At 31.6% G+C, this 19197-nt stretch overlaps 1 protein-coding gene across 3 annotated transcripts in view; it reads right to left on the bottom strand.

Moving 5' to 3' along the window:
- Positions 1-19197, bottom strand: part of tbc1d22a (TBC1 domain family, member 22a) — a 308060-nt gene that overhangs the window by 262540 nt on the left and 26323 nt on the right. For all 3 annotated transcript variants that reach the window (XM_056455444.1, XM_056455446.1, XM_056455445.1), the window contains exon 4: positions 17605-17784. In XM_056455444.1, the coding sequence (XP_056311419.1) occupies positions 17605-17784 (180 nt within the window). The remainder of the gene's footprint in view (positions 1-17604; positions 17785-19197) is intronic.

Raw genomic sequence — 19197 nt, 5'->3', positions numbered from 1 at the left:
AATATGTATGAATAATTCCTTTAAAAATGCTCCTATCTCAGTTCTCCAGTACAAGTCAAAGAATTACACTCGCGCTGGCTATTATGTGTTCTTTTACGAAAACCACCAAGTCTCCTATAGATTACAATGGCTTTTTTCGAAGCCTGTACATCTTTGTGTTGTCTAGTGGTCTATTGTGTGCTTCACACATTGAACGCGGGACCCTGAATAGACGAACGCTGGCAGTATGTGCTCTATAATTCCTAGAAAAAAATGCTACAGCTAGCCCAAATGGATACAGTCACTTCATACAGGATTTCAATAGCTCATGTGAGAGTTTATTTAAAAAGAGAGAAAAGAGATAGACGGACAGACCGAGGCAGAGAAATGAATGACACTCCATTCTCCTGGGAACATGAGAGCTGTCAGTCATACACGGTGCTTAACATTAGAAGTAAAATGTAAAATTCGTGGGTCAGAACGCAGTTTTCACTTGACATTTGAATACTGCAGTAATTAGCATAAAACATATTCTAAGACCAAAAAAAGGAGAACATATGCACGATTTAATTTCAATATACAAAATATACACTGAATATTGAAAATCATTAGAGGTTGCTTTTTATTTGGACATTAGGTGTCCTAAACACAGAAGAGTAGAACATTCTTATGTCAAACATATGCATATGAGAAATTTAATATGCATAAATTTTAATAGTCATTAATACTTTATTCAGCATGCACTTATTGTATTAAAATATTTATTTATTTATTTATTTATTTATTTATTTATTTATTTATTTATCCATTTATTTATCCATTCATTCCTTCATTCATTCATTCATTCATTCATTCATTCATTCATTCAACCATCCTTTTATTTATTTATTTATTTGTTTATCCATTTATTTATTAATATATTTATCCATTTATTTATTTATTTATTTATTTATTTATTTATTTATTCAACCAGTTATTTATCTTTTTATTTATTTATTTGTTTGTTTGTTTGCTTATTTATTTATCCATTTATTTATTTATTTATTTATTTATTTATCCATTTATTTATTTATTCAACCATTTATTTATCTTTTTATTTATTTATTTATTGCATTCATTAAACCATTTATCCATATTTGTTTGTATTATTATTATTATTATTTTTTTATTATTACTATTATTTATTTATTTATTTATTTATTCATTCATTTATTCACTCATTCATCCATTCAACCATCTATTTATTTATTTATTTGTTTATTTATTTATTGAACCATTCATATTTTTATTTATTTAACCATCCATCCATTTATTTATTTATTTATTTATTTATTTATTTGCCTTTATTTATGCCTTTATTCATTCATTAAACCACCCATATATTTATTTATTTATCCATTTACTTATCCATTATTTATTTATGTATTTATTTATTCATTTAATAATTTATTTATTTATTTAATACAGCTTTGTAAAAAAAAAAACAAGAGCCTGCTTGAAAATGTAGGTTCTGTTTTATTCTTATGAATTTCTTTTTCTTTTTAGATTAGATGAGATTCAACTTTATTGTCATTACACATGTACAAGTACAAGGCAACAAAATGCAGTAAAATGTCCTAAAATGCAGTTTTAGGACATTTTGATCTAATTTAAAATAAAAATGTTGTCATTTAAAGCATTGATTTGGCATAAAATAACCAAAAGGTTCCATGTTTACAGATGTGTTTGTATGCATTTCAAGACAACAAAATAGCAACACAAAATGGTTTTCTATTGTATTTTTTTGTGAAAAATGTTGAAAAAAAAAATAATAATAATAATTTAATATATTTAGCATTATACTCAAATCTATAACTAATGAATCCAGAAAAACTGAGTTTTCTAGTGGTCCCTTTATTTTTTTCCATAGCTGTAAACACACACACACAGTCTTAAAACAATGGCACACTCATAACCATGAAATGTCTTTATTTTCAGCTGTAAAGGTTTAGTTTGACACTAAATCTCGGAATGTAGATTCATGACTGGCACCGGTAAGTCATATAAAGGGCACTGCAGCACGTGGCGTAGAAGCATAAAGTAATGCAGCTCTTGTAAAGAGATACTTCACTGTATTTGCGCAGGCTGCATGAAGATGATGATATGTAGTTCAGGAGCCTGGGGAGTGTACAGTAGACACTTTCTCTGGGGGTCTTAGAATAACTGCACTGCTGGATTTCATTGATTGCATTATAAATTCTTCTTTCTCTTTCATATGAATTGCGTCATGAGGCAGGTACACCCGAAGCCAGATGACACATTTCTGGACAGAAAGGAATAAACTTTGTTCAAAAAAAAAACTGCGAACTTCTGCTTTGGTGCAGACTCCGTTGTTTCTGAATCCCAAGTTTTGATTTCTAAGAACTAAACTACATGTGTTTAAACTGAAGTAAACTAACAAAGTGATTATAAGGTACTGAGCTGAAATAAAAACAATAATAATAAGAAGAATAAATCTTAATTGCTCTTTAAATAAAATAATGCTAAATGCAAATAATGCAATATAACTAAACCAAGTAAAGTGAAGATATCAAATTTGTAAGGTCATTAGCATTTCAAAGCGAACTTGAAAAGAAAATGCTTGAATGAGCACTAAGCAAACTTTTGTTGGGTTGTTTGTTTGTTTGTATTAAATGCCATGCCAGCTCCTATGGCTATTTTCATGTTTTCAAAGTATATTACAGATATACATTATATTAAGCTGTGTGTTCTTTTTTTTTGGTTGCTAAAACTCTAAAACTGTATTTGTATTAACATTGTTAAAAATTACATAAAAATAATTAACTGAACAAAATGCGTTTCTCACAGAATCAAAGCCAACAAAATTGAATATATTGTATTTTTTCCAACATTAGGGTTAATTTCCTAAATTAGAGTTTGTTTCCTGTTTGTAGATCTCATTTTCTTTATGCAAATTGCATCAAAACAAACACTCAACAAGACCACGCCCTTTTTTGATTTATCAAATTTGGTTAGTCACGCCCGTTACTGCTGATTGGCTTCAAAGCGTTTTGGGACTCAGTCTGACAATGTGGTTAATAGTGCCTTACAAATATTGCTCAGTGTACCTTTAAAATGTCATCACCAAGAACAACAAATTAATCAATAAATAATCAATCATTTACCAATTCAGCTTGTCATGTTATTTATTTTATTTAAATAAATAGCTTAATAAAATTAATTAAAACTATTTTTAAACATGTTATTTGATATTTATTTTTTATAGACCACGTATATAAACTGATAATGTTTTCAATAGCAAACAAGAGGAAAGTCATTGCGACTACAAATGTTTACCTTTATTCTGCATTAATTTTTACATTGTGTGAAACTTAAATATATTTCTTAAGGTACATTTTGCTATATGTTTGAGATAAACGTCCTTCTTATACATGATATAGAGGAGGCGGGGCTTGTTGTACAGATCACCATGCAAACCACTGACCTAAACCCAACCAATAGTGTTTTCAAAAGCAAACGTAGGAGAAAAGCGCACTGTAACCTGTTCACCTTTATTTTACATTGCTTTTATCTCTTTTGTGGAACCATGCTTTACCAGACTTGAACCCGAGCACTCTCCATCACAAGTACAACTCTTTACAAAGTGAGCTACCGAGCAAACTGACCACGCCAGAAAAGTTGTCTATATAGCGACAAATTAGAAATCATGGACACTTGCTTTGTGGTATTTATTTGATGTTGTGCACTATTCATTGAAAATATGTTAATATATGTAAATATGTGAATATCATTAATGTGAACAAAAACAAAATATTGTAGTAGTAGTAGAAGAGCCGGAAAGATAAAACAATATATTGCAATTCACCGATCGATTCTTCAGTTTTTGGAATGCATTGTGTTTTTTTCTGCAATAATCTCTCTGAGCTTAGTTTTGAGCAGATGGCACTCTAGGTTAGTTTTGAGGCCGTACACCCATAGGGGCAGATCACACCAAATGTGCTTTTTGCACTGAGAGGTGCCTTTTTTGAATGATTTCCTAACGTCTGCAAGCGTTTTGCGCACTGCTTATGCTTCCTGCATGCCTCGTGTTTTAACTGGCCGCTGCGCCTTGCGTTTTTGCCACTTCGTGCAGTGCGCTCGCAGATGAAAAAAAGTCAACTTTGAGCAGAAAAAGCATATTATGTCAGTTGTGTCCATTTCATTCTCCAATCAAAAGAAAGCAGATGTGGAGTTTCCGTTGAGGTGACACTGCAGTGTTTGTGTTGTCAAGACACAACTATGAAGACTTTTTAAGATGGAGGATACACAAGTGGTTGCTGTTTTGACTTATCCGGAGCTGATTGACTCACAACTCTTGAATTTCACTATATTATTAAATATTAAAATTATACCAACATCAACAGCAACACTCTTGCACAATATGCTGCAGATTCAGTCGACAAAAAAACGCTAACTGCACTTCTGTTTTTCTTGTCAACAAGTGTGATCGGCCACTTAGAAGCTTATTCACACAGAACACCTTTTCCCATTCCTATACGCTACATTAAACACACGTTTGACAGACGTGTGCGACAGACGTGCGGATTGAGATGCCTCAACATGTTAAAAAAACTTCAACTTCTAAATGCAACTGTGCTCATCGCTGTCAGTTCCAAAACAGAATAACTCATTTTGAATTAATTCATTTTTAGTAGCAAAAACATGTTCGGAGAGAAGGAAGAAGAGCAGGATAAAGAGCATTTGTGCTTTTGGTCATTTACTATAAATTATGATTTTGTTGTTCAAAGCATTTTTTTGTTACACAGGAATATTTTAAACGCAGCTCGCTATATGACCACTTGTGTAGTTCGTGTAAACATTTTTGACTAAACTAAACTAATGATTTTTTTTTACATTGACATACAAGTGGTATGTGTAAAGACTCATTTATACCTCTGCATCGAGTGATTGCCATGACCCACGCTGATTGCCTTAAAAGTAGTCATGCATTTATACTTCTGCATGCTGTTCGTGTTGCTCTGCAATAAAAATTCTGAAAAGCTAGCTGGCAGTAGGTTTTTATGTTCCTCTGTTTTGAGTTTCTCCGTGAACTCGCTCATTCAGAGGTGGAAACCGGCAGACATGCAACAATTTTAATGGATGGAATTCCGGGAGATTTCCGGGAGACAGAACAATACGGGAGGTGGGTGGGAGATGGGTCTGAAATACGTGAGACTCCCGGAAAAACGGGAGTGTTGGCAGGTATGTCCGCGACCCCTAAAATAACAACATTAGTAAGCCACGACCCCCTCTATGCTCTGAGGTGGTTATAAGCATACAAATATTGCATACAATGGTGCACACACACACCAATAGCAACAATATAAACAAGCTTAATGATGATACAAAAAAGTGCAACAGTGTGACAACCATCTATTTATCTATTTTTTTAATAATCATTATTTATTTGTGTGTATATATATATATATATATATATATATATATATATATATATATATATATATATATATACATGTATATGTATATGTATATACACACACACACATATTGGAGACTTGGAGCCACTTGGAGATCGTCCTCCTTGTTCAGTTGTGGCCTTTATTTTTTATGTATGTGAGTGCCATAAAGTTTAACATTGTATCGTGAAATCAATCTGCTGCAACTAACGCTATTACTGTGATGTTTATCTAGCATAATAACCTCAGGGGTCGCAATCCAATAAATCCAATTTGAAAGGCTTATGTTTTCTTGTAACTATTAAATATTAAGTATATATTGAGTATATTATAAGTTAAAAACTATTTTTATATTCTGCAGGTTATGGATAAAATATGATAATTCTAATAGTTTAATAAAATATATGAGATTTTTGGAAATGACCAAGCGACCCCGCCCCCGCCCCCCTCTTTGGCTCACGACCCCCCACTTTGAGAACCACTGATTTACAGGATTTGACACTTGTAAACATTCGCTCAATCGAGCTTGCTACTCTCCTATGGCTCCCAGCCCCGCCCACACTCATCACTGCTACCAAGCTGACCAATCACAGAGCTTGCCCTATGTGCAGCTGCTTTGTGTAGTAATATTTTTGAGAGGTGTGTCAGCCATGGCGAAGGGTATGTGACCGCGCATAGGCTGAGCCGGACCATAATGCACAAGTATAAACCAGCCAGGTGGTCCACTACGATATGATATTTTAAACTTTAGTTGATGTGTAATGTAGCTGTGTGAACATAAACAGCAACTCTGAATGGAAGACGCTCAAAGTTCAATGCAAGGGGAGGCACTGGCTTTTACAGAGTTAGCTTAGCAAAGCCTACAGCGAACAAGTTTGGGGAGTACAAAAAAATACATCCAGGCTAGTGAGATCCCATGGGCTTACGGCCATACACCCTGTGCAGTGAAGGGGCGTGGCCAGAGGCGCTGTAAAGTTATAGCAGAGAAAGCTAAAATGTCGTCCAAATGCTGCTATTTCCACAGAGCTTCTTCTATTTCTGTATTTGGGCTTCCAAAGGACACGACACAAAGACAGAGGTGCTTACAGTTTTATTTTAAATCTGTTCCAGTGAATTATATAAAAAAGATATAGCTCTAGAATTTGACAAAGGAGAACTTGCAGAATCTCTCCCAGTTCAGTGCTTTATTCAGCTAAAAACTCCTCCAACCGACAAAGCTGTGGATTGTGAGCCACAACCTGTAATTGTTTTTATCTGTTAAAATAGATCAACTACAGGCACAGTTTCTAGCGTTAACGATATGTTGTAACAAGGACGTAAACAACAGGAAATGCTGTTTGGCACCGCTAACAATTTGGCTACAAATTCATATTTATCAGTCAAACCGCTGTAAACAGCCACACTCTTCAGCAGAGCATGCAATGTCTCTCTATGCAGTGTCTCAGTGTCTCTCTATGCGTGTCTCTCTATGCGACTGCTTTTCCAGTGTTCTGCATCTCAAATAACAAATTTGCTGAAGATATGAGAACATTTTATATTACTTACACATGCTTATTCCGAATATATGTGAAAGACACTTTAGACACTGCTTTAGAAAGCAGGCGTGAGCTTTGTGCTCTTCATTTCTGTCTGATACACAGCACAAAGGTGCGCACTTATAGGGGAGTGACGTAGAGCCAATCCGCGAATAACAGCACATTATGTTAGCTGACCAATCAGAGCCTTTGAGGACGGGCCTTTTGGAGAAACTAGGAAATATGACAGTCGTTTTCATGTTAGTGGAGTAGCTGTATATAATCAAAGTAAGATATATGAAAAATTTACGTAATTTTCTACAAGTGAAGCATGAGCACACATTGCTTTGCACCTTATAAACACAACCAAGCCTTAAAAATACACTGTGGACCACCCCTTTAAGGATTGGCAGACTGTGAATGTTTTGTAAATTATACAGTGCCAACTGGTGGTAAAAACCAAGCTCAGAAGTGATTCAAGAGAGAATCGCAATGCATTCAGATAATTTCAAAATTGAAGAAGAATCGTTTTTTTATTATTATTTATTGTCCCAGCCTTACACTGTAGTGTTAATTTTACCTTAAATCTGCAGTCAAATGTATGTTGAAAATATGTTTTTGTAGTTACATAATTCCAATGAGCCTGGTTTGGTCAGTTCTTTACATTTCACGGTACTATTATTGAATGTCAATGTCTGACAAAAAATATTTAGAAATTGCTTACATTTGTATAATTGTTGGTACTTGTGTTTGGTTGCAGGAAATCAAATGGAGAACTACTACTTTATTTATTAAAATCCAATATGCCAGTTGTCACCAGTGGTATAATGACTTTATAACTGATTTAATATCTCCAAGGTATCTGACAAGTCTGACAATAAGAAGGAACTTCAGCTTACTCAAAAAATCTGATTGAAATTCAATGCAGAACATCAAATGGCATCTTTAAATATTGAGATGAATAAGTAAGACTCAGGGAGGGGGGGGGGGGGGGGTAGTGTTTCTTTCACTTGAGGGGTTTGGTTTACCACAGTTAATTGCAACTCAAGTGCTGCCTGGGAACATTTGAGTGTTCACCAAGGTTATCTGAACAACTGTCTAGAGTACTTCATGACTCCAGACGCCACAGCAGATTCAGGTGACCTTGTTCAGTTGTAGACTTTAAACAGAGACCTTGGTGTAAGTAATACTCTCCATTTCTCTTTTTTACATCTCCGTGGTGAAATGTTGCTGTCAGCGAACATTAAGGTATTTTTTCATATATAAATTTACATTATGTTTTAAAAGTATGTTTATCATTTGCTTATCATTTATTCACTTAATTTATTATGTATTTATTTTTTCATTTTTTAAGTGTTTATTCATGTTTATTTGAGGTATTTTATTGTATTTTTTCATTGTATTTTATTGTAGGTTTTTTTTCAACATATTTATTTAGTTGTGTATTTTTGTGTATTTACTTAATTTATTATATACTTTTCAAATATCTTATGTATTTATTTTTAAGGTATTTATTTTATGCATTAAGTATCATTATATACAAACTTTTTATTTGTTTATGTATTGCATTTATTTATTTATTATTTATATATTTTTTTATTTTATTTATTCATGTATGCATTTTATTTATATATATTTTTCTTTTTTTATTTATTCATTATTTATTTATTTCACATATTGTAAATATGTTTCATTGTAATTATTATTATTATTATTATTATTATTATTATTATTATTATTATTATTTTCAAAAAATACATAAAAATTAATATTTATTATCATTCTATACATATTTTTTATTTGTTAATGTATTGTATTTATTTGTTTATTAATTTATGTGTTTATTTATTTTATTAATTCATTTATTCATATATGTATGCTTTTATTTATATTTTTATTTATTAATGTATTCATTATTTCACATATTTGAAATATTTTCATTTTATTTATTATTATTATTAGTAGTAGCAATATTAGTATTATTATTTTCAATAAATACATAAAATAAATATTTATTATTATAATTATATATATATATATATATATATATATATATATATATATATATATATATATATATATATATATATATATATATATATTTATTTATTTATTTATTTTTTTTTATAATTATTATTATTTTATTCATTTTATTCATCCATAATTTAAGCACTATATTCACACATATGAAACAAATTAGGGGGAAATTTTTGTATTTTTTTTTATTCTGCAAATGTCCCTGGAGCAAATGCCAATCAAACCACTTATTATAAAAATAGTAAACACAAAATAGCTGAACCTTAGTGTATACCTAAACCATATTCCAATATCATCATTACGCTAGTAGCTTGTGTGGTTCACCTGAAACACTGTGTTATTTTGAAACAATATAATAAAGCATTATTATGTCTATATATACATAATAATCCTATAATGGGAAGAGGATGTGCAAAATAATGAGTTACAATATTTTAGGAGATATTTAGATTATTTCATATTTTTCCAAGAAGGTTAAAGTAACTGGTTAAAGAACAAACATGTCACACTGCAGAAATGAGAACTGCATTAGAATACTGCTTAATGATGTGCAAACAGCAAAACACAAACCTGCCAAAACAAGTTTAATAAGTTCGTTTTCAATTAAAGGTTTATTTCAGCATTTGCATAAGTCACGGGCGTAGTGCAGGGCTTATTTATTTACCAATACAGAAATGAAATGAGAAACAAATGAGAGGAAAAGTGCATATAAAGGTTCAACAAGAAAACAGCTGCTAATTCTACATTCAAATAAAGCAAACATGAAACTATTTTGATTAAGTGTGCATGTTAAAATAACATTTTTAAAAAATTCTGAAACAAAAAAATTATTATAATAATAATTGCTATATATTACCATATTAAAATCAAGGGATGGTTGATATCTAGGTCTATACGGAATCTGTGCTCAAAATTTCCACAGATTTTTTTTTGCCTAACATTGAGACTATATATTTACTTATGTAAATGTGAGTAAATATATATTTATTCATTTTTTTATATTAAAAATATGTCTTTTAGTAGATGTATTATATGATAGACTTGCTTTGCTTACCAAACAAGTTAATTCAATTGGATTTGCATTGTAAAACTTAAAAGTTTTTTTTTATGTTTAGTTACTCAAAAATCTAATAAATCCGCAACTTTTTTTTTTTACAATATTCTGCACAGAAATAGCAAATAAATTGTCCCTTGATTCTGTCTGGCTCTTTCGACATCGACAATCCTATTAAAAACCCATGACATTGTTGCGAGGAAAAGATATCAAACAGCATCTCACACAATTTGTCATTCATCAAAATGTGGCAAGAAAAAAACTACTGTATTGTGTATTTATTTATTTTTGTTTGTTTTTCCAATCGGTTTCAAATGAAAACAGACGCTGAATTATGCTACTAACATTGTTATCGCAATAAATACCGTAATATATTTTTAAGTCTGCATTGACAATCTGCCTATTAAAAACCCATGACATTGTTGCGAGAAAAAGATATTAAACAGCATCTCACAAGTTTTGTCATTTATCATAATGCAGCAAAAAAAAAATATTGTTATGGATTTATTTGTGTTTGTTTTAGCTTATTTTTTAGCTTTTACCTTTATTATTTTTTAGATTATTTGAGAGTAGGTTTAAATGGAAATTACATTGAATTATATTTTCACTAATATCGGTGTCACAATAAAAACCAAAAAGTATCGCGGTATATTTTTAAGTCCACATTCACACTAAACCTATTAAAAACGCATGACATAGTTGCAAGGAAAAAAATCTCAAACAGCATCTCACACGTTTTGTCATTCATCGTAATGCGGCAAGAAAAAAGGATTGTTATGCATTTAATTGTTTGTTTATTAATGATTTAATTATTTTTTAACTATTTTTCGCTTGATTGACGAGCAGTTTCTAATGGAAACACACGCTGAATTATACCTGCAATAATATTATTGCAAGAAATACCAAAAAATATTGCAATATATTTTTAGTCTATATCGACAATTTCCCTATTAAAAATCTACAAGATTTTTGCGAGGAAAATATATCAAACAGCGTCTTACACATTTTGTCATTTATCATATTGTGAGGCAAGAATGTGTTTATTTGTGTGCGTTTTCCTTTATTATTTTTACTTGATCAATCAAATGGAAACAGACACTGGATTATATAGTCACTAATATTGTTATCGCAATAAATACCAAACAATATCGCAATACATTTTTAAGTCTATATCAACAATCTGCCTATTAAAAACCCATGATATTTTTGCAAGAAAATAATATTAAACAGCATCTCAGATGTTTTGTAATTCATCGCAATGAGGCAAGAAAAACATATTATATGTTTATTTGTGTTTGTTTTCCTTTATTATTTTTTGCTTGATCAGTCAAATAGGAAACAGACACAGAATTGCATCAACACTAATTCCGTTATCACAATAAATACTGAAAAATATCATGATATATCAACAATCTCCCTATCAAAAACCCATGAGGAAACAGACACACAAAAAAGAATTTCCCACTAGAATCCAATTTCTTAAATACTCTACATAAATGTACATCTCTACTTGTATTTTATTTAATGACCCTTTCAATTTCACAGCATTTGAAGACATGTCATTTAATAACAATATTTCTAAATTTCTGTAATAAGTTACGTCCCAAATACCACTAAATGAACTGAATTTGAATTAAATAAAAGAGAAGAATATTCTCCATAAAGACCATGAGAGTCCCCCTGCTCCCCCATCTGAGATATACAGACAGAATGGTAGAGAGAAATGTTAGAGGGTTCAAAAGAGGTGATGTGTCACCATGGTAACAGCAGCATCAGATAGTAATTGCTCCCTATGATTGTAGTAGCCTCACTTGCTCTGACCACCTGATCGCATGACTTGTAAAAAACACATCTGTCAGGTACTCATTATTATATATACTCATTATGATGACACCAAATGCTTCTGAAATGAGTCTTTTGCTCATTATTGTGCATCAGACATAACAAATGTAATGTCTATGTACTGTTTTATCTATATTCAAAGACGCTTTTCATAAAAAAGTTCTAATATGATATCTGTTAGAAGTTTGGACACAGCAGGCTGAAAATATTGAGATTGAAGGACTTCAAAGATTGAAAGGATTTTGTAGGCATAAAAAAATACTGAGGTTTTTTTTTTTAGAATTTCTTTGAACCTTTAAAGTACATAAATTTATGTACATACTTCTTGTTCAATTACTTTAAATTGTAAATAGGCCTACATAGGTATACAAGTTCGCAAAATGTGTAAAGTAAGTTGTATAAAGCTCTATTCTGGTAAAAAAAATATATTAATATAAATGTATATAAAAAAATAAAACAAGAATTAAATAAAAAAAAAAAAAAATGAATAAAAATAAAATTTATTTAAATGAATAAAATTAAATAAAAAAAATGTAAAAAGAATAAATAAAATGAAATACTAATGAATAAAAATAAAAACTAAATAAAATGAATAAAATAAAATAATTATGAATAAAACAAAATGAATAAAAATACAAAAAGAAAAAAGAATAAATTAAATGAATTAAAAATTATTAAAATAAAAACAAAATAAAGAAATAAAATAAAATTGAATAAAATAAAATAAAATGAATAAAATAAAATGAAAAATGTAAATAAATTAAATGTTAAAATATAATAAAATAAGAATACATACAATAAAATAAAAACAAAATAAAAAATAAAATAAAATTAATTAAAAAAAATGTAATAAAAAATGAATAAAATAAAATGAATAACAAACTAAAAATGAACACAATGAAAATGAACAAAATGAAATAAAAATGAATAAAAAAATTGAAATGAATATTAAAAAAAACGTAAATAAAATTAAAAATATATAATAATAAATAAAACAAAAAATACAAAATAAAATAAAAATGAATAAAATAAAATAAATAGAAAAAAATAATAAAATTAAGTATACATTTAAGTATATATTTTTTTAAATCAATAAAATAAAAAATGAATGAAATAAAAAAAAAAAAAAAATATATATATATATATATATATATATATATATATATATATATATATATATATATATATATATATATATATATATATATATATATATATATAACAAAATACAAATTAATAAAATTATTAAAATAAAATTAAATTAAATTAATAAAATTAAAAAATTTAAATAAAAGTTTGGAGATGAAAATGTTACAGTGGGTCTAGTAAAATGGTCCTCCCATACTACCAAAAGTAAGTATTTCACAGAGTGGAAAACAAAAAAATGTGTTTTATTGTAATTTCATGGAGTCTACGTGTAATGAGTAACTACCAATAGGGGGCAGTCATTAGCACAGTGGATGGATGGGAATTAATTATCATGTTGGAGATCCCAGCTTAATTATAGATTTCATTCATTTTTCATTCTGCTGCCACATGTCTGACTCATAATTCCAGATGTCTAATAACGGCAACAGCAGCCAAAGTGATTCAGGGACGCCCTGAGAGTCAGTCAAATGAAACCAAAACTGACACTCCAACATCCAGAGACCTGTCAGCATCTCCACCGTCCTGATTTCATGGACGTGAACGGCTGAAACCCCAGAGATGTAGCTGAGCAATCATACGAGAGCTTTATAGACTAGGCCTATAATGATTACAGACTGTTGAAGTAAAAGTTCAATTCACCTGTATTTACTCAATACACAATATACTGTAGTGGGCAAAACTACAGTATTTTGCCTCCTGTGAAACTATATAATATATATTTATGATTTAATTGATTAATGATTTCTTTTTTTTTGCGAGTTTGTCACAATGTTTTAATGTTTCAGATCATCGAATAAATGTATAATATAGATAATGCAAGTAAACATGTCATGCAATTTTTAAAATGAGGACTTTGTTTTATTAAGGGAAAACAAAATCCAAAACTACATAGCTGTGTGTATATATAAATAAAAGTAGACCAAAACATCCTCGAAAGCTAGTATATATATATATATATATATATATATATATATATATATATATATATATATATATATATATATATATATATATAGCCCTTTTCACACAGCGTTAGCGGCAAATATGTGGAAAATTAACAGAACAACTTCACCAATAAATAAAAAAAAGCGATGTTTACACAGGCAAGCACGTTCCACAACTTTTCCAGAAAAGACCATTCACACATCCATTCCAAAATACCGGTAAATTTTTACATTATTCACCAGAAATGACATCTAAACGACTGCGCTTGTATTTGTAAACACAGAAGTGGTCGGATTTTTGTTGATGGTTTCACTTTTATTTAAAGCTTTAGCATGCTGCTTTGCCCCAGAGACATCCAAAGGCAGAAGCGCGAACCACAGCTAAAGGTTTACACATTTGACGACATTAAAAAGTCTGTGGATGGTTACGTATTGTGAACCACTTCGATGAAAACATATGGAGAAACACTTTCATATGTCGAGATGTCCATAGTATGTGTGCCAATAATGCCACATGAAGTTCTTTAAGATAAATAAAGCAAACCAAAAGATCCTCAAAAGACATCAGTAATATGTTTTATCTATATTTATTATTATATTATTAATAATATTTACAAAAGAAAAATATTGTATACATTAGCAGCAAATGAATTAGCAAACAGGTAATTAACATTGATAGCTTTTATAAAGAAATAGAATCAAGTTAGTAAATCTCAATAAAAAATTTTCTTCACTGTATAACTTACACATTCTGATTAAAGAGCAACGAATGAATCTCATTCATGTGGCTTTTTTGTTTGATTACATTAAATAACTGAGGTGTCACTAAAAGTGCACACATCTAACGTTACAATAAAAGCGTTCGATTGCTTTCCTAACTTTTTATGCTCATTCAGGACAAAATTAGTTGTTTAAAAAAAAAAAAAACACCAAGATCGACATCTTTATAAGTTGTTATTATTATGTGTATATGTCTGTTCAAACACGCACGCAAAACCCAGACTTTCGCTCTGCTTCACATCGCGTGGACAGAATCCATTGGGAAACAGCTTCTATTTATCACAATGGAGCGCGTCAGCTGACAGTCACGCACTGCTATATTACTGTTTTGGGGGGTTGCATGAGAAGGGCGATGGCACCTGTAATAAAAAGGAAAGGAAATCCCGCCGTTTTTATATTTATTTCAGAGTGTTTTCATGCCTAAATAAAACGAAAGCACAGAACAGACTCACATTTAAGAGCAAGGGACATCTATTGGTGTTTCGGCGATATAGGTTGTGTATAGGGAGGATCGTCTCTTTATTGTTTATTGCCACCCTTGACTAAAAATACGGGAGAAATACCTTTACAGGATGATAGCGGCATAGAACTGTAAAATACGGGAGAATCTCAAAGTATATTATCTTAAAGCACTTCATGTGGCATTATTGAGCACAATTCAACATTATTATGATTTAATGAATAATGTCATTGCTGGTTTAACAGCTAGGCTTTGTTAATAAAAAAAGCATATGTTTGTCTACTTAATTCTGAAACCATTCGTTATTTTGCTACTGCATATCGAATAAAAAATAATAATATGAGCATAACAAATAGGTTTTGTCCTTCCCAAGTTGGTTTTGACCTTTTTAAGTTGCTATCGCTTGATAATCATAATTATATTGATTAATATTGAAATATTAACTATGTAATGTCATATTAATGTAATAAAGAAAAAGTTGGGCTACCACTTTGTCCTGTGGTAGTGATGCTTGTGGTTACTGTGATCAATAAATGTTGGCCATAAAATAAGTCTGTTATTATAATTTTGACAGAAGGCACTTTTGTTCTTTTGTTAATGAAAGAAAAATCAACACTTGGATCCCAATTTGCACTCTTTAGCTCAAGCTACTGACAAATGTGCATTCCTGAAAGACAAAACTTGTGCAATACAACTAATATTACCTTACATAAACTTGTAAAATTATTATCTGCAGCACTACCAAATCTATTACTGGTGTCTCATACAGTGTGTTAGTGCAGCCATGTTCAGGAAGTGAAAACGACTTTCTTTTTTCTTCTTCTTCTTCTTCCATAGAGGGCCATAGATTTTTTTTTTAACAATAACTGATAACCCTCTAAAGAAGGGGTCTGTAACGTCATTTCATATGCAAGCTGGCTTTAAAACCTAAAGTGGAAGATCAACTCATGTCAGGGTCACTGAATCCACTGGTAACTCATATCCAAAACTGGTAAATTCCCCTGGTTTTTGATATAACTTTTAATTTTAAAAAGAATAGAATCAATTGCTTTTCAATTTTATTTTCTATATTTTGAAAATCAATATTTTTATAAATCAATATTTGTTTTTAATAGAAAAACAGAACTTGGTATAATGCAATGTTGTAGTTGTCAGGTCAAAAATATAGTTGTATACACACATATGGCCCATTTCCACTGAGTGGTACGGCATGGTTCTGTACGGTTTTATGGCTGTTTCTGTCAAAAGGTACCAAAAAGTGAACCATACCGTACCACTTTTTGGGTACCCTTTGAAAAGGGTACCTAGCACGACAAATGGTACCACAAGGCGAAGCTAGACGCCCAGCTGAATGCTATTGGTTTAAAGAGATACGTCACTAGCGCGTGCACAAGCAGGAGAATGAAAACAAAGGAACTGCCATTTTTAAAAACACAGCCGAGTCATTACATCATTATAATATATACATATAATAACAAGCCATGGTCGACCTGAGCTTAAACAAACCTTGTTATCATCTTGATTAACAGCCACAAAGCCAAGAACAAAATCTGCTCTGTCTAGCTGTTTTATGAGCCCGTCTAAAAGCGCGTTCAGTTTCACTTTCTCCAGAGAGCTCGCCGAGCATCTACACTTGAAATAACGAACTTCTCGAGCTGATAATAACGTACGCGTGATCATTGAAGTGCTTCTGACATCCTATCCTTTCAGAATTGAAAGAAAAAACAAAGGAGAAGCCAGAAAAACAAAGGAACAACTGATTCTTTCAGCAACCTGCCATGTTTAACTATTATCATTATAATATCATATAACGAAATGACAGAATTACTTTCTGCCTTACTTTGACATTTCCTTGCGCGAGAATGACGTCGACTGAAACTTTCTTCCGTACACCACATCATTGGTACCCTTTTAGCAGCAGAAACACCAGCTTGTTTAAGATGACCCGTACCATACTGTGCTGTACCATTCAGTGAAAACGGGCCAAAAATGTATCAGAACATGCTGATTTTGCACTGTCGTTATGGCTAAGCGGTTACATTGAAATCATATTTGCATATTCCTAAATAAAAAAGTAATAAATAAGTACAAAGATATTCAAAACTAAATCTGAAAGGGACTGGGTGAGACCACTGTCCATGTTAGTTTACTGACTGGATGAAATGCATGTCAGGGCGAGCTACTTGTAATCATGACAATGTTTCTGTTTAAGAAAAATCCTCTGTTCATCTCATTTCATCTTACTTTCAAAAACGTGCTAATTTGCACAGAAAAACTACATTACCCATGATGCTGTGCACAGTTAAACAGACAAAATAAATGACGCCATGTGATGGACTCCTCAAGAAGTTTAGAAGTCAAGTTCAAAGATTACAAAACAGCGTCTTACCTAGATCAGTATTAGGCCCAGCCAGGACCTGTCTGAATTTGTCAAGTCTTGATGCTTCTCGCTCTGTCATGGCTGGAGTCCCAGATGTGTTCTGATCTGCCATTCGGGCCACCAGTGGAATCACAGGTCTGTGTGGGAGTGACTGCTGTCTGTGTAGTGCTGCCTGTTCAACACCTACTTCTGAATAACAAACAGAAAAGAAAACACTGTATTAATGAGAGTATACAAACAAAGTACCTTTCTTTTTTATACAATTTTTATTGTGTGATTATCACCTTTATTATGAAAGAGCAATGGAGATTTACAAAAAGGAATGTGTGGGGAAAGATCGGCAAAGGTGCTGAAGCCGGGATTCGAACTCGGGTCGCCATGAGCACCTCAGTGCTATATGTTGACGCACTAACCACTAGTCCTATCTAAACGAATAGGGGAATCATAAAATCTCAAAAACTGCCAGTTGAACTCTGAATTATATTACATACTTCAAATCAACAACAAAATTGGAAGTGACCTGCTCCATTATTGTTGTTGCTTAAGCCCTAATTTTGTTTAAAACGTAATTTCCAGTTTGCTTCTTAACAACGGTTTCAAATGTTAACAACAGAACGCGGTTAGAAACACTTTTGCTGCGTCCCAATTTGCATACCCTCCTTCATAAAATTTCAAAATAGAATTTGTGTGTCACAAAGTATGTTGAAAAGTGTATGACAAAGGTGCCTGGATGGGCGTACTATTTCTTGTAGGAATAGGATGTGTAGAACTGTTCATGTTCTATTATTTTATATAAATATACACTACAAACACTAGCACATAGGGTAACTAAAACAACAGTCTGATGAGTCTCGATTTCTGCTGCGACATTCAGATGGTAGGGTGAGGATTTGTCGTCAACAACATGAAAGCATAGATCCATCCTGCCTTGTATCAATAGTTCAGGCTGCTGGTGGTGTAATGGTGTGGGAGATATTTTCTTGGCACACTTTGGACCTATTAGTACCAATTGAGCATTGAGTCAATGCCACAGCCTACCTGAGTAAGCTTCTCCACAGTATAGCCATCTTCTGATGGCTACTTCCAGCGGGATAATGCATCATAAAGCGTGAATCATATCAGTGGTTTTTTTTTAACATGACAATGAGATCATTGTACTCAACTGGCCTCCACAGTCACCAGATCTCAATCCAATCTCAATTCATTCTCAATCCAAACCTTTGGATGTGGTGGAATGGGAGATTCGCATCATGATTGTGCAGCCAACAAATCTGTAGCAACTGCGTGATGCTATCATGTCAATATGGACCAAAATCTATGAGGAATATTTCCAGTACCTTGGTGAATCTATACCATGAAGGATTAAGGCAGTTCTGAAGGCAGAAGGGGGTCCAATCCGGTACTAGTAAGGTGTACATAATAAAGTGGTCAGTGAGTGTATATCTATAGTCTTTTATACAAACCAGTGTTTTCTCTCAAACATCCATCGGTTCTAATTACAGAGAAACTTCATGACTATCAGGACATCAGTTTGCCCATAGGTCAGACCAGGCAGTTACCCTAAGATTACAGCTAGTGTTAATGAAACTCCTCTGTCAAACT

This window comes from Danio aesculapii, chromosome 4 (assembly GCF_903798145.1).
Source record: "Danio aesculapii chromosome 4, fDanAes4.1, whole genome shotgun sequence".
Taxonomy (NCBI): Eukaryota; Metazoa; Chordata; class Actinopteri; order Cypriniformes; family Danionidae; genus Danio; species Danio aesculapii.
This window is presented reverse-complemented; position numbering and strand designations above follow the sequence as displayed.